The 12,700-nt window shown below is 48.0% G+C and overlaps 1 protein-coding gene across 3 annotated transcripts in view; it reads left to right on the plus strand.

Annotated features, from left to right (window-relative positions):
• Piezo2 (piezo type mechanosensitive ion channel component 2) overlaps positions 1-12,700 on the plus strand; it is a 347,771-nt gene that overhangs the window by 156,423 nt on the left and 178,648 nt on the right. For all 3 annotated transcript variants that reach the window (XM_034637375.2, XM_071602748.1, XM_034637377.2), the window contains exon 4: positions 12,162-12,204. In XM_034637375.2, the coding sequence (XP_034493266.2) occupies positions 12,162-12,204 (43 nt within the window). The remainder of the gene's footprint in view (positions 1-12,161; positions 12,205-12,700) is intronic.

A 12,700-nucleotide genomic window follows, 5' to 3' on the forward strand; every position in this document is an offset into this window, starting at 1 on the left:
CAGCTGGGAGCCTGCAGCTGGCCAGGGCTTCAGCAAAGGACCATAAATCTCTCTGAGTCATCATGAGGACAAACCAAGAGGCTTTCCCCCTCTTCCCGCTAATGCATTCAATTAAACCATTATACAGACGGGGACAAAGGTGAAGGGCTTTTGCACCCAGAGGACAGGGACATTTAGGTTTGAGATGCTCCAAGAGTAGACTTGCATCCCCTGCACAGTTCCTCCCAGAGTGTCCTGGGCAGTTCCAGGCATTAATGTGCGGAGGGTCACGCTGGCAGTGAGCTGAGGGAGAGATAGTGCTTTAAGGAAGGTGGCTACCAATCTCCTTAGGTTGCTAATAAACAAAGAGAACTTTGGCTATTATAATGTTGGATCCAGAAGAATCTCCTGGACCTATGTGTACTTGGGATGCGAGGGCATTCAGGCCCGGGACCCGAATGGCTAAACCATTTCATTCGTATTTATGACATTTATTCATTTACAACAGACCTTTTTCATTTATTTTATTTATAGCCTGTGAGAAGTCAGGATTATAAAAATGAAATGAAACTCTGGCTCCCTCTTTCAAAAGGGCACTGAGTAGCTCTTGGTGGAACAGGGAGGCCACTGGGGAAGGAACCGTGGTGTGTCGATGGATCATTTTCCAGAGGGCCTGGCTGGCTGTGGACACGGGGACATGGCGGGGGCCTGCTGACGCTCTCTCACACTGTGCTGCACCCCTGAACCGGATCCACAAGTCTTCCTTTGACTTTTCTTTCTGGGTTGCCCTTTCCCTTTCTCCAATGTGGAGACCTGGGAGGGTGTTAGTCCCAGAGCCTGAGGATTTGCCTCTCCTTCCTGAGGGCCTGAGTGTGAGCCGCCTCTCATACTTGTGTGCGGGGTTGCATCTGGAATGCTGTTGTGGCCGCAGCACCGGTGTGTGGTGCTCCTGTGAGGGTGGACCCTTGGTCTTCCCCAGACGCAATACCTTAATCCACCTCAAAGTTCTTGGGCTTTGCTCTCCTGCCTTCTTCATAAGCACTTATCCCCCTAAAAAATCCAGTTTTTATATCTCCTAAAGCACACAGAGTATAAATAAAGCAAGCAGAGCCTGCTTTGGTTACCAGCCCCAGAGGGCTGGAGGGGCAGACGGGGTGGGTCTGGCTTTGAGCTCTCTGCTGGAGAGCACAGAGTCCAGAGTGCGGCCTTCAGTCCAGGACAGCCTCCCCTTCCTCATGCCTCGGATCTGAAAGACTCTATACGGACACAGACTTTCTAAAAGTTGGATATGTGCTGCATTTTTGAGGCATATTGATTGCTTGTCAACCGGTTCAGATTTAAAACTCAGAGACCCTGCTATGTGCCAAGAGGTTAGTCAGACATTCTTATGTGTGAATGTAATGTTCACAATATTTATCAGTAAAAAGCACAATTCTGAAGCAAAAGCCTGGCTGTCACAGAGCTGTGGGGCACCAGCCCCTCTCCAGTGGCCTGTGGTGGGAGCCGAGGAGCCCTCCCCACTGCATCCTGCTCTGTGGGCCCCCTCTCCTCCAAATGGACCTGGAAATGCCCCCGTGTAGCTGACCCCACTGGAGTTTCTGTGTGAGTCAGCCTTGCGGATGCTTTTTTTTTTTTTGGTCAGTGACTCAAGTTTTCAAAGGGGTCTTTGCTAAAAAAAGTACAGAAAAGAAAAAGAAGGAAGGAAAAGAAAGAGAGATCTTAACTTTTGAGAGGATCGAAAGGCAGAACAAATAACAATACCATACTTGCAAAAGTGGCCGCCGGTCCCTGGAGAGAAGAGGGGAAACAGAGGAAAGACATCCAGGAAACCTGCGGCTTGCCTTCCTCCTGTATGTGTGACCCAGGTGACAAATGCACCACTCCCCTTTGTCCCTGGGGCCTTAAGTACAGCAGAGAGCAGTGGTGTTCTTCACACAGGCAGCTCTGTGCACTGTGCCCCAGGAAGTTCCCCCCTCCTCTCTCCTTCCCTCCCCTCCCCTCCCCTCCCCTCCCCTCCCCTCCCGGGTGCCTGCCCTTATGGCCTACCATCCAGGGCACAAAGATGACAGCTTCAAGACCAGCATGGAAGGTCTTTGGCTTCTACAGAAGCCGGGACCTCCCACATTGGCTCATGTTGGCCTGTGTAAGTTTAAGGATGACCTCATAAGCACCCATCAGAATACTTTCATAAGGTTGGTAAGCCCTTTATGAAGGACTTAAGGTTAATGAAGGAAACGAAGTGGGCTTCGTTGTTTTGTTTTTGGTTTGCTTGTATGTTTGGTACTGGAGATTGAACCCAGGTGTACCTTACCCCTGAGCCACATCCCAAGCCCTTTTTATTTTTATTTTGAGACAGGGTCTCACTAATCTGCTGAGGCTGGCCTCGAACTTGTGATCCCCCTGCCTCAGCCTCCCATGTCACTAGGATTACAGACGTGTGCCCTCATGCCCAGCTGAATGAAGATTTTTATGCATTTGACCTGACTAGACTTTCTGTGCATTTCCCAAGAAAATTTTAGGAGAGTTTTGGCAAACCCACGCTGAACGGAAAGGTCTGGAATACGACGTGGATCAACTGGAACCACAAAACATAATGATGTGGCAAAGTCAGACCAGAATCGATGCCAAGTCCTCTGCTATACATGTAGATGTATTTCTCAGCTAAGCGTGTGTGTGAGTGTGTGCGCGCATGCGTGTGTGTGCATGTGTGTGGGGGTGTGTTGAGCCAAGGGATGGCGAGGGAGCTGTGCTGCGTTGGGTTTGCACAATAGGCATCCTGAGGCTCCTGCGTGCTGCTCACGTCTCGGCACCGTCCCTCGCCCACCACCCAAGACCCTCCAGGAGCCGTGGCTGCCGTCATCCACCACCTGCCTCGCGCCAGCCCTGCACACATGCTCTGCTTACCTGCTCCCCTTGTAGTCATGCAAAAAAGGCCCCGACCCACCTTCAGAGCTGCCTTGACTGACCATGGCAGCGGACTCACAGCAAGTGGTAGGTGGAGGTTCAAGGCCAAATTTGTTTTGCTGCAAAAGCTGAATCCTTGCTGTCTGCCCTGCTGGAATTCCTGGGACTTCACGTGTGGTTTTGAGAGAACAGTGACACCCTGAAGGAGAGGGAGGTGAGCATCCCAGATGCAAGCCACTCATGTTTTAGGCCATCAGGAACCCATGAGAGGAGTGATAAAAGCCAATGTATTGACCCAGAGATAAGTGCGTGTGGATAAGATGCCATCTCAGGAGATGTTGTGGCTGGAGACCACCAGCTCCTGAGGCCCTTGCCGCAGACTCCTCCCAGGCCCAGGCCTTTCCTCTAGGTTGGGCCATGGTCACGGCTGTGCAGGACCTGTCAGAGTGAGACCTGCCCATATTCCCAAGAGCACGTCCGAGGTGACTGATTCACACTCCCTGGTGACTTGCACTTGTGAAGCAAGTTGCCTGTAACTTGCTACATCCTTACCTCAAGTCATATCATGAAGTCCACATGAGATGGAGCAAGTGGGAGCTCTGTGAGCACCTCAGACATCCCACTCGACCCCAGAGCCACTGTAGACAATGCAGCAGCAGGACACAGGTCCAGAGTCCAGCTAAAGCCACACCCTGGACAAAGGCAGTGCTCACCAAACCCAGGAAGCTCTTACGCCTCTGGCTCGGGACTACCGAACCCAGAGTTTCTGGAAATGCAGAAGGCATTCCCGTTAGGAGAAGGAGGCCAAGGCAAAAACGTGCATGTCCGAGGAGTATTTTTTAAAGCAGGTTTTGGAGCAGATGACGGGGCCAGTTCAGGAGCAGCCCATTGTTACAGATTTGCACAATAAAGATGTATTCTTGATAACAATGGACATGGCCACATGCTCAAGCATTTTCTGCACTGCCTAGAACAGATGGCTTGTCTTGTGTGGTCTTGGTGCCTACCTGTCCTAGTTCTCTGAGTAGCGTGATGCACCTGTGGAGCATATGTGTGATCGCGTCCACCCACACGGCAGTCAGCCAGCACACCGCCCCACGCACCCGTGCCTCCTCACTCTGCACGAACAACCTAGACCTATCCTGCCGACCCCTGCCACCCACATGCACTGCACAGTGCCACCACGATCCTCCTCCTCAGAGTACCCTGCCTGGCCAGGGCCACTCCTTCACTCGTGCATGGAGTGGCCCTGTCCCTCTGCAACTGAGGCATCCTGCAGTGTCCTCCTGGCCCTGTCCTCGTCCTCTGCTCAGCTGCTCTCTTTCCCGTACCTGCAAGGACTCCCACGTGTCTTAGCCCAGGGCCACACTGTCCTTGGTCCCGAATGCTTCCAGCTATCCCTCTCAACTTCCCCTGCTCCTCGTCCCTCCCCATCTCAGCTTGGCCTGGCCTTTTAAAAGAGAAGCCTGGCCTTCCTGTCCCCGTTTGTGACGCGGCTTAGTTCCCAGCCAGCTCTTAAGCTGTCTTTCCCACAATCCCACTGGAACTTTCACTGATCTAGGTGTTTGCAGGGCTGGGATGGAACCAGGCTCAGGCCTGCTGAGCAAGGGCTCCACCCTGACTGCTTCCCTGGCCCCTACGGGGGCCTTTCTGATTCCTGTCCCTAGGAATTCTGGCCCCCTCAGAGCGAGGCACCTGTGGACAAGGCACAGCTCACCCGGTGACCCAGTGTTTAGGGTGACCCAGTGTGTCTGAGTCAGGGGGTCACAGTGGGCAAAGAATGCAGTGCAACTGCTGTCCCTGTGAGGCTGATGGGCCACTCGCTGCCCGGGAGCCACGTGCACAGAACACTGCCGTGAGCCTCTCACGGGCCAGGGAGCTCGAGTGGCTCCAGGAAGTTCCACCCAGGCCCTCGGAGCCGGCTTTGCTCTGTGTGTCCCCATGTTGGTTCTCCAGTGTGTATGCAGCTACTTTAGGGGGTGTCCGACACATCACAACCTGCCAGTCAGATTCAGTCTTAAAGCAGGAAAGTGAAGAGTCAAGGGTTATTTTAAAAAAAATCAATGATGTCATGAGGGATTTGCTTAAGGTTTAAGTTTTGTCAAAGAGTAAATCAAAGGTTTTTTTCAAAAGAAAAAATGGTAAGGGGCTGCAGCATCCTCCGGGCAGAGATGGGGAGCTGAAGGGTGCATGTTTGTGACTAGAGTGCCCCAGTCTCCACCCGGGGCAGAGAGAGGAGCGAGGACCTCATCAGGCTGACTGGCCAACCGGGGTGACAGCATGACCCTCGCTCAGAACCCCTGGACTCAAGTAATTGGACATGCAAGGCCTCATGAGGATCCAAGAGCATCTCCATTCCCACCTGTTGGGGCAACAGCGAACCGAAAATCTAAGAGATGGGAATTAATTCCTAGCATAGACATTCTTCAGTTCGCTTCAGGAAAATGAAATAATCAGGGCTTGAAACTGTAAGCCCAAAGGACAAGTGTCTTTGGTGCAGACAGTAACCCCAATACATCAAGCATTTTAGCAAGCTGTAGGAGAAAGACAGATGTGATGGGCAGGTGGCAGGGCGTGGGCCAGCGGCTCCGAGTAGGCTTGCTAGACCTCCGCCAGACCTGGCTCCGTGGTTAATTATGATAAAACAAGTTAAAGTAAAAGGTTTGTAAAAGACAAAAAAGGACTCACAGAGCTGAACTCAATCAAGTGCAGGTATTGAATGAATTTGGGGGATAGAATTTGATATTATCAATAAAAATTTCATATATCCATACGTGATGACACAATAATTCTGCTTCTGTTGACTTACCCTAAAGCCACAGTGGACCACTCAAAGATATGCACCACAGGTGTCCATCACATTCTTTTGTAAATATGTCTTATTTGTTAGTTAGGAGTTTTGTTTTGTTAACTTTTGAAATACTGTGGGGACATACATTAAGGTCACTCTCTACATCCTATCAGTTTATAAGAGTTACTTTATGTATTATTGAGTAATCAAAGCAGGACTCAAACCGGCATGACTCCTGTTTTTATGTGCATAAAAATGTGAATGTCTTGGTATGTGGATATCTGTGCAAAACTATTTCTGTTATTTTCCTGTTTTGTGGTGATTTAGGACCACATGCCCCCACCACAGAGGGTTCATGTAGATGTTAGTGACCAGACAGAGGAAAAGGACATTACAAAGAAAGAATATAGTGGGAATGAAAATGATGCTTTTAGCCGGGCACGGTGGCACATGTCTATAATACCAGCAGCTCAGGAGCCTGAGGCAGGAAGATTGCAAGTTCAAAGCCAGCCTCAGCAACTTAGAGAGGTCCTAAGCAACTTAATGAGATAATGTGTCAAAAAATAAGAAAGATCTGGGAATGCAACTCAGTGGTTAAGTGCCCCTGGGTTCAATCCCTGGCAGAAAGGAAGGGAGGGAGGGAGGGAGGGAGGAAGGGAGGGAGGGAGGGAGAAAAAGAGGAAGGAAAGAAGGAAGGAAATGATGCTTTTAAAAATAATCTGTTGTTTGATGTGAGAAGTATTAATTAAGAGACATTAGGATTTTTGCCTATATCTATCTTTTACTTTTAATCCATTAATGAAAAATCTCACCTGGGAAATATGACATGGAAAATTCTGTAGACCTCAGCATTTAGCCCACAATGCTGAGATTGCTCATTGGCTAAGAAAGTGGCATGACTTGGCTCACATCACCCATGAGAACAGCCATTGCTGGAGTTCAGTAGATTTGAGCTAAAGTTCAACACAAGGTCATCTGAACATTTGCCTAGTGAAGTGGTAAACTGAGCAAAAAGATCTATTTTTCTCACAATTCCATGTTATATTCAATGTGCATGGCCTGGTAAAATGTTGGCTCCTTTCATTGCATATGAAAATCTTTCCTTTTTAAGAATTAAAAATGATGTCAATGAAGTTTCTGGCAGAAAATTTACACGCGGTGTGATTTCCTGATATTTCCGTCACCAATTCCCGTGCCAGGCTACATGTTCAGCTGCCAGGTAGCCCCTGTGTCATATGAAAGTACTTGAACTTTTATAGGAATATGCCGGCATGCCCCACCACTTTTGTGGATCATTAGTCCTCTTCTGCAGACTGTTTTGAGAAAGTAGCAGCACATGTCCAAGTTCCAGTGTCTGTAGTGACCAAGATACACCTGGTGGTGACTGTCCAATTAGATGCAAATCTATGCCTCACTTGACCCCAGTTTACCATGACATTTTTCCTCCAGGAAAAAGCAGATGAGTTCACTTCTGTGGTTGAAGCAGAGCAGTGCATTGATTGACAGAGTGCCTCATGCCCCAGTCAGGGAGGAAACAGGAGAATGAGGCACATGGCCAATTCAGAACACGAAGACAGGAGAATTTGCTTTTCCACTGATAACACTAATGAAAAACTAAGACTGCAGACTGAAAATGACTTGCTGAAAGTCCCTCATTGTTTTGTTCAGGAAGCGGAGAGACACAAGGGAAGCTTGTCTAGGGAACCACAGGAGGCCAACAACAAAACTTTTGCTAGAATTCACATCTGAGTAACAAGCAGAGGCCTTTGGCTTAAACCACCACTGCAGAAAAATCAAAAGAAATAAAAAATAATCAACCCTCTGCAAAGGTGTCACTGCACACACAGCCTTTCATCTGGGTACATTTGTTTGTGCTGATTGCACTCTGCTGTGTGTACAACATATTAAACAAAGCTGACTGAAGTCTGCACATGCTAGATGAAAGCTGATGTGGAAAGGGGCTTGATGACAGGTAACATCAACCATGGCTCTCACGTACCTCTAAAATTAATAAGCAGACATACAACACTTTGGGGAATGATTTTTTTTAATTCCATATTATAACCAGATGGGGTGGAAGACAAATGATAGGAAAATGAAGAAAGAAGATGTCTTAGTCTGTTTTCTGTTGCTATAATGGAATGTCAAAGGTTGGGTAATTTATAAAGAATAAAGGTTCATTTTACCCTTGGCTCTAGAGGCCCAGATGTCCAGGAGCATGGTGCTGGCAGCTGGTGAGGGCTTTCTTGTTTCACTGGAACGTTGGCTGAGGGCAGAGTAGAGTGGTGAGACAGAGCAGGAGTGCTAGCTTTGGTCTCCTTCTCTTCTGTCATGGAGGCCCACCACGATGTCCTCATTCAATCCTCTTTATCCCAAAGTCCCCTCCAAATGGCCTCAGCATGTGAATTGAGGGATTAACTTTCCCACATAGGAACTGCCAAGGACACCCCCCAGACAAAGCAGGAGGAAGAAGACAGCACCCAGCATATGGCAGGAGAGTGAGCAGGGGGTCAAGGACAGGGGCCCTGAAATCCCTCACCTCCCAGCCCCGTTTGCTCACTTGAAAAGGAGGTGGAATGATTGTATGGATTCCACAGAGTATTTGGGAAGGTTAAATTAGCTAATATATATGAAGTTAGCAGTTTGTAGGGGACTAATAAGCATACCTGTTTTTATCGCTATGCTACTTTGGGGGAAATGTCCATTCTCTTGACTTTAAAAGTGGTTAAAAATGGCTACAAGTTACCAAGAATGCTGCCACTACCAGCGTCCAACATGTGGATCTCAAGGCATTGCTCTGACTTCCATGGTCCACATTCTGTGTTTTCTGAGATTCACACACCAGAGCCCTGATTGCAAACCAGGGTTAGCAACGCTGGCTGATTTCTTCAGTGGATAGATGATAGGTAGGTAGGTAGATAATAGATTATAGATTATCGATCACAGATGATAGACATGTAGACAGATGAAGGATAATAGATGAAAGACGACAGATGATATATAATAGATGATAGGTAATAGATACATATGTGAAAGATAATAGATATATTGATAGATGATTGATTGATAGATGATAGGGAGAAAGAAGGAGAGAGAGAAAAGAACGACAGAGCTTTGTTCACACTTAGAGGGGGGAATTGCTGATAGATCCTTTCAGGGAGATAAGGCCGCGTGCGCTGGCGTGTCAGCCCCTGTGGGAGTCGTGGCAGTGCCAGAGTTGTGGGTGTTAAAGGTGCCCAGGACATGTGAGACCAGGCACTAAAACCTGCTCGGCCAGCTGAGTGGCACTCGGTCTGGAGGCGGACCCCCGTCAGTTCTGGGGGTGGGGACTGGTGCTGCACAGTGTCTTCTCCCTCCTGCTTTGTGCAGCCGGTTTTGGAAGTGAAGACTCCCAGCCTGCGGTTTCCAGCTCTTGGCCCAGGACAGGAGGAGGAAGCCTCTCTGAGCACCGCAGGAGTCTCCCTCCATGCATCCTCCTCCTCACCACAGACCCCTCTGCAGGGACAACAGGCTCCTCCCAACTGTGGGGCCTGCCTGAAACCAGGGGTCGCCCAGCCCTGGATGCGCCTCGATCCCCAACATGCAGGTGTGTGCAGGGTCTAACCTGCCAATCGGGCTCAGTAATTAGCGATCATTAATAATGAAATAGAGCAATTGTAGCAATACGCTGTGATCAGAGTTAGCCCAAGCTTACCAGTCTTTCTTTGTTCCAGAGGTTTTCCATTTAGGGTTCAGATGGCAGTTGACCGCGGGAAGCGGTGCTGTGGGAAGCGCGCGGGTGGGGGTGGGCGTGGTAAATCTCTCTTCAAGTGTCTGGTCCAGGCAATCTGCCAGACACTTTTGTTTTCTCTGCTTTTCCTCCGAGAGTCGGGCTGCTTTGGCAAAGGAGAGTGGTATTACCTTACCACGTGGAGCACAGTTAATGGCTCTAAAGAATTCCCCAGCAAGTCAGTAATGAGCTGCCAAAAATACTCGTGGTGCCAAAGGATCTGGATATGTCTGTTCCATTTACTGCCTGTCTCTCATTTCATCGTGAGGCGGCGCTGACCAAGGACATAAAAGTCTACAGCTCTGGGGTACTGTGGGTTTAAGGGCTGGAGGCAGGTTTTAATATGCCCCCAGCACCCTAGAAAGCTAGGAAGGTGTGCACAGAAAGAAGGCTGTCGCTGTGCAAGAGGCTCGGGTGCCCACGGGGGTCGCTCTCCCATCTTGCACCAAGACCGTGTCCTTCCTGTCTGAACAATTCCCATTTCTCCGCCACAGGAACAAAGCTCCATGTTCAAAACATCAAATAGCAAATATATAACAGTATAGCAGGATCATTTATTTTTGAATTTCATATTGATAATAAATTGAATCTGCTAAGAAAAGAGTCTTCTTAAAATTTAAATGGAATTGGGGAATATGAGGAGAAGATCCGGGAAAGCAATGGAAATAACAGAGCAGTTTAAAAGGTGCCTGTTTCCCTCCAGAAGCTAAAGGGTCTAAAGACGTGGCATCTAGACTTCCTCCCTCATCCCATCCCTCCCCACAGCCTCCCTGGGCTTCGCCTGGCCTGAGGTCAGCATCTGTTTCTGCCCTGATGGGAGACTCTCCTCTCCTGCTCCTTACTTTGGAGCAGAGAGAGTCCAGTGGCCTTGAATACAACGGCGCTTTTGCCTGACAAGTTATCTGTCTTGATGGCTAGGATTTTAGGAGCAAGAATCCCTGAAATAGGGACTTTTGATGGCTTAGCATAAAGCTCACAAGACACAAGATGTTCACAGGGTACCTGCTTCTCTGGGCCAGAGACCAAAAAAAATTCCTGGGCTGGTGAGTTCAAAGTCTGTGTCTTTAATTCCTACTCAGAAAAACATATTGGAATTCAGCTGGAAGAATGACATCATCCAAGAAAATAAGCCAACTCTGCTTTAAATTTGGTGTGTGTGTGTGTAATGCATATATGAAATTGTGTCCTTTATTATAAAGGTCATTTGAAACACTCCATCGTGACCAACTCATAGGGACCCAAACCCTGGGGTAAAACTCCAGCTCGCTGTGACTGCTTCTCTCTCCCCTGGGGCTACTTCAGTCTGCCTGGGGCCACCCCCTCCTGTATAAGCTCCTGCTTTCCCAGGAGCCCAGGTAATGTCTGAGGGTGTCTGCGTGGCTACCAGAAGGTGGAGCACTTGAGGTAGAGTTAAGAAAGGCTCGCAAACACTTGCCCAGTGTTTTTGATTTCAGAAAAGAAGCCGGGTCACTTCTTAGCTACCTCTGAAGACTCAAGCCAGAATCTTCCACTGCCTGCTAGCAGAATGATCGTCCACAGAAAGGCAGTGATGATTTGCTCTGATTATCAATTAACGCACAACTTATGAATTTAGGGTAACATGAACAATCTGTTAGAATAATAGTAGCTGAAATCAAAATAGTTTTGCCACTGGCTAGGCCTCAGGAAAATGTAAAGCCCTCAAATTAGCCCAAACCCTTAACATATGTACATGAAACATTTTTATTAAAATGTTATTTGATAAAAATTAGTGTTTCTCTGTCTGTCAACTACTTGGAAAATTATTAGGTGCCTATCACTTATGGAGGAATGGAAAAATTGTGGCAGTTGTTTATACCCAGGTGTTCTTTGCTTTTGTGATTTGTATTTATTACTCCTCATATGATCTGGATAACATTTTTACATTTTTAACCATTAAAAAACAGTTCAAAATTTAAAGAGTGAAAATGCGGTCCCCTGGTGCAGCCCTGGTAAGAGGAAGGTGTGGTGCGTGGGTTGGACTTGAGGGTGTCACCTGGAGGGGAATATGCACCACGGATTGCAGGCCAAGGGTTGGAGTGCTTGGTGCACAGTGCACTGGGGTTTTCACAAGAGAGACTTACTCACCCGACCTGAAATGGGCATCCTTGGGTGTTTGGAGGATGACTGTGTTTGATCTTCTCTCCTTTGTCCATTTCTGTGTCTTCTCCATTTGTGGAACCTAGAAAACCTGATCTCTTGGAAGAAGAAGCAACTGGGAGGGCGGAGGGGAGGGTGGAAGGGAGGGTGGGATGGGGAGAGAGCTGTCAAGAGCACAGAATCATAGTTTGATAGAAGAAATAAATTCTAATGTCATATTGCACAGTGGGCTGATTCTAATTAACATTAACTTACGGTAAATTTCAAAATAGCCGAAAGAGAGGACTTTGAAAGTTCTCACCGCAAAAAAAGTAATAAATATTTCTGTGATGAATATGCTAATTACCCTGATTTGATCTTCACATGATGCATATATATATGGGGATACATCACACTGTTGCCTATAATATGTACAATATTGTCAATCAAACACTAAATAAATTGAGGGAAACAAAAATATACAAAGGCCATCAGCAGAGTTGGGTTGTAGAGTGAAACCAGGTCATTCCATGCAGATGCCAAAGCAAGCGCCCAGCAAGAGCGTGCCACAGCAGGACAGAGCCAGTGAAGAGGGCACTGACCTTGTTTCTTCTGTTGCAGGCTCAACGTGGGAAAAGACGTTTCGGCAGATCGGCTTTGAAAGGTAAGCCGGGTCAGCACGTCTCCACCTCCTGCTACTTGTCTTGTCCTGTTTTATTCCAAGAGGTCTTTTGAATATAAATCAGTTGTGTTGCCGCCACTGTTTGGCACAACATCACCTTGCCTCTGGGAGCCTCAGTGCCTTTGCACAGTCAGAGCTTTGCTCTATAAACCATCCCAGCATGCAGAGTGGAAATCAAGGTTAACTGGAGTGGCTGACAGCAAGCCTTGCTCTTCTCCCAGTTATTAAAGCAGTTCCTGTCACCTCCAAGTTCAATGCTGAGTCACACCTTGTGCAGCTACAAGTGTTCCTATGCCAGAGTCCCCAAAAGAAAGAATATGGAGTCATTATAACATCAAAGATGTGGAGGTGGGGCCGGGACAGGTCCCAAACCCCCTCCCGGGGGTCGAGTGGCAGGTGGCAGGCAGCACTTCCCTTTGGGATTTAGGGTCTTAACACTGAGCTTTCAATGGAGATGCAGCTATTAAAAGAGAGAAAA

This window comes from Marmota flaviventris, chromosome 16 (genome assembly GCF_047511675.1).
Source record: "Marmota flaviventris isolate mMarFla1 chromosome 16, mMarFla1.hap1, whole genome shotgun sequence".
Taxonomy (NCBI): Eukaryota; Metazoa; Chordata; class Mammalia; order Rodentia; family Sciuridae; genus Marmota; species Marmota flaviventris.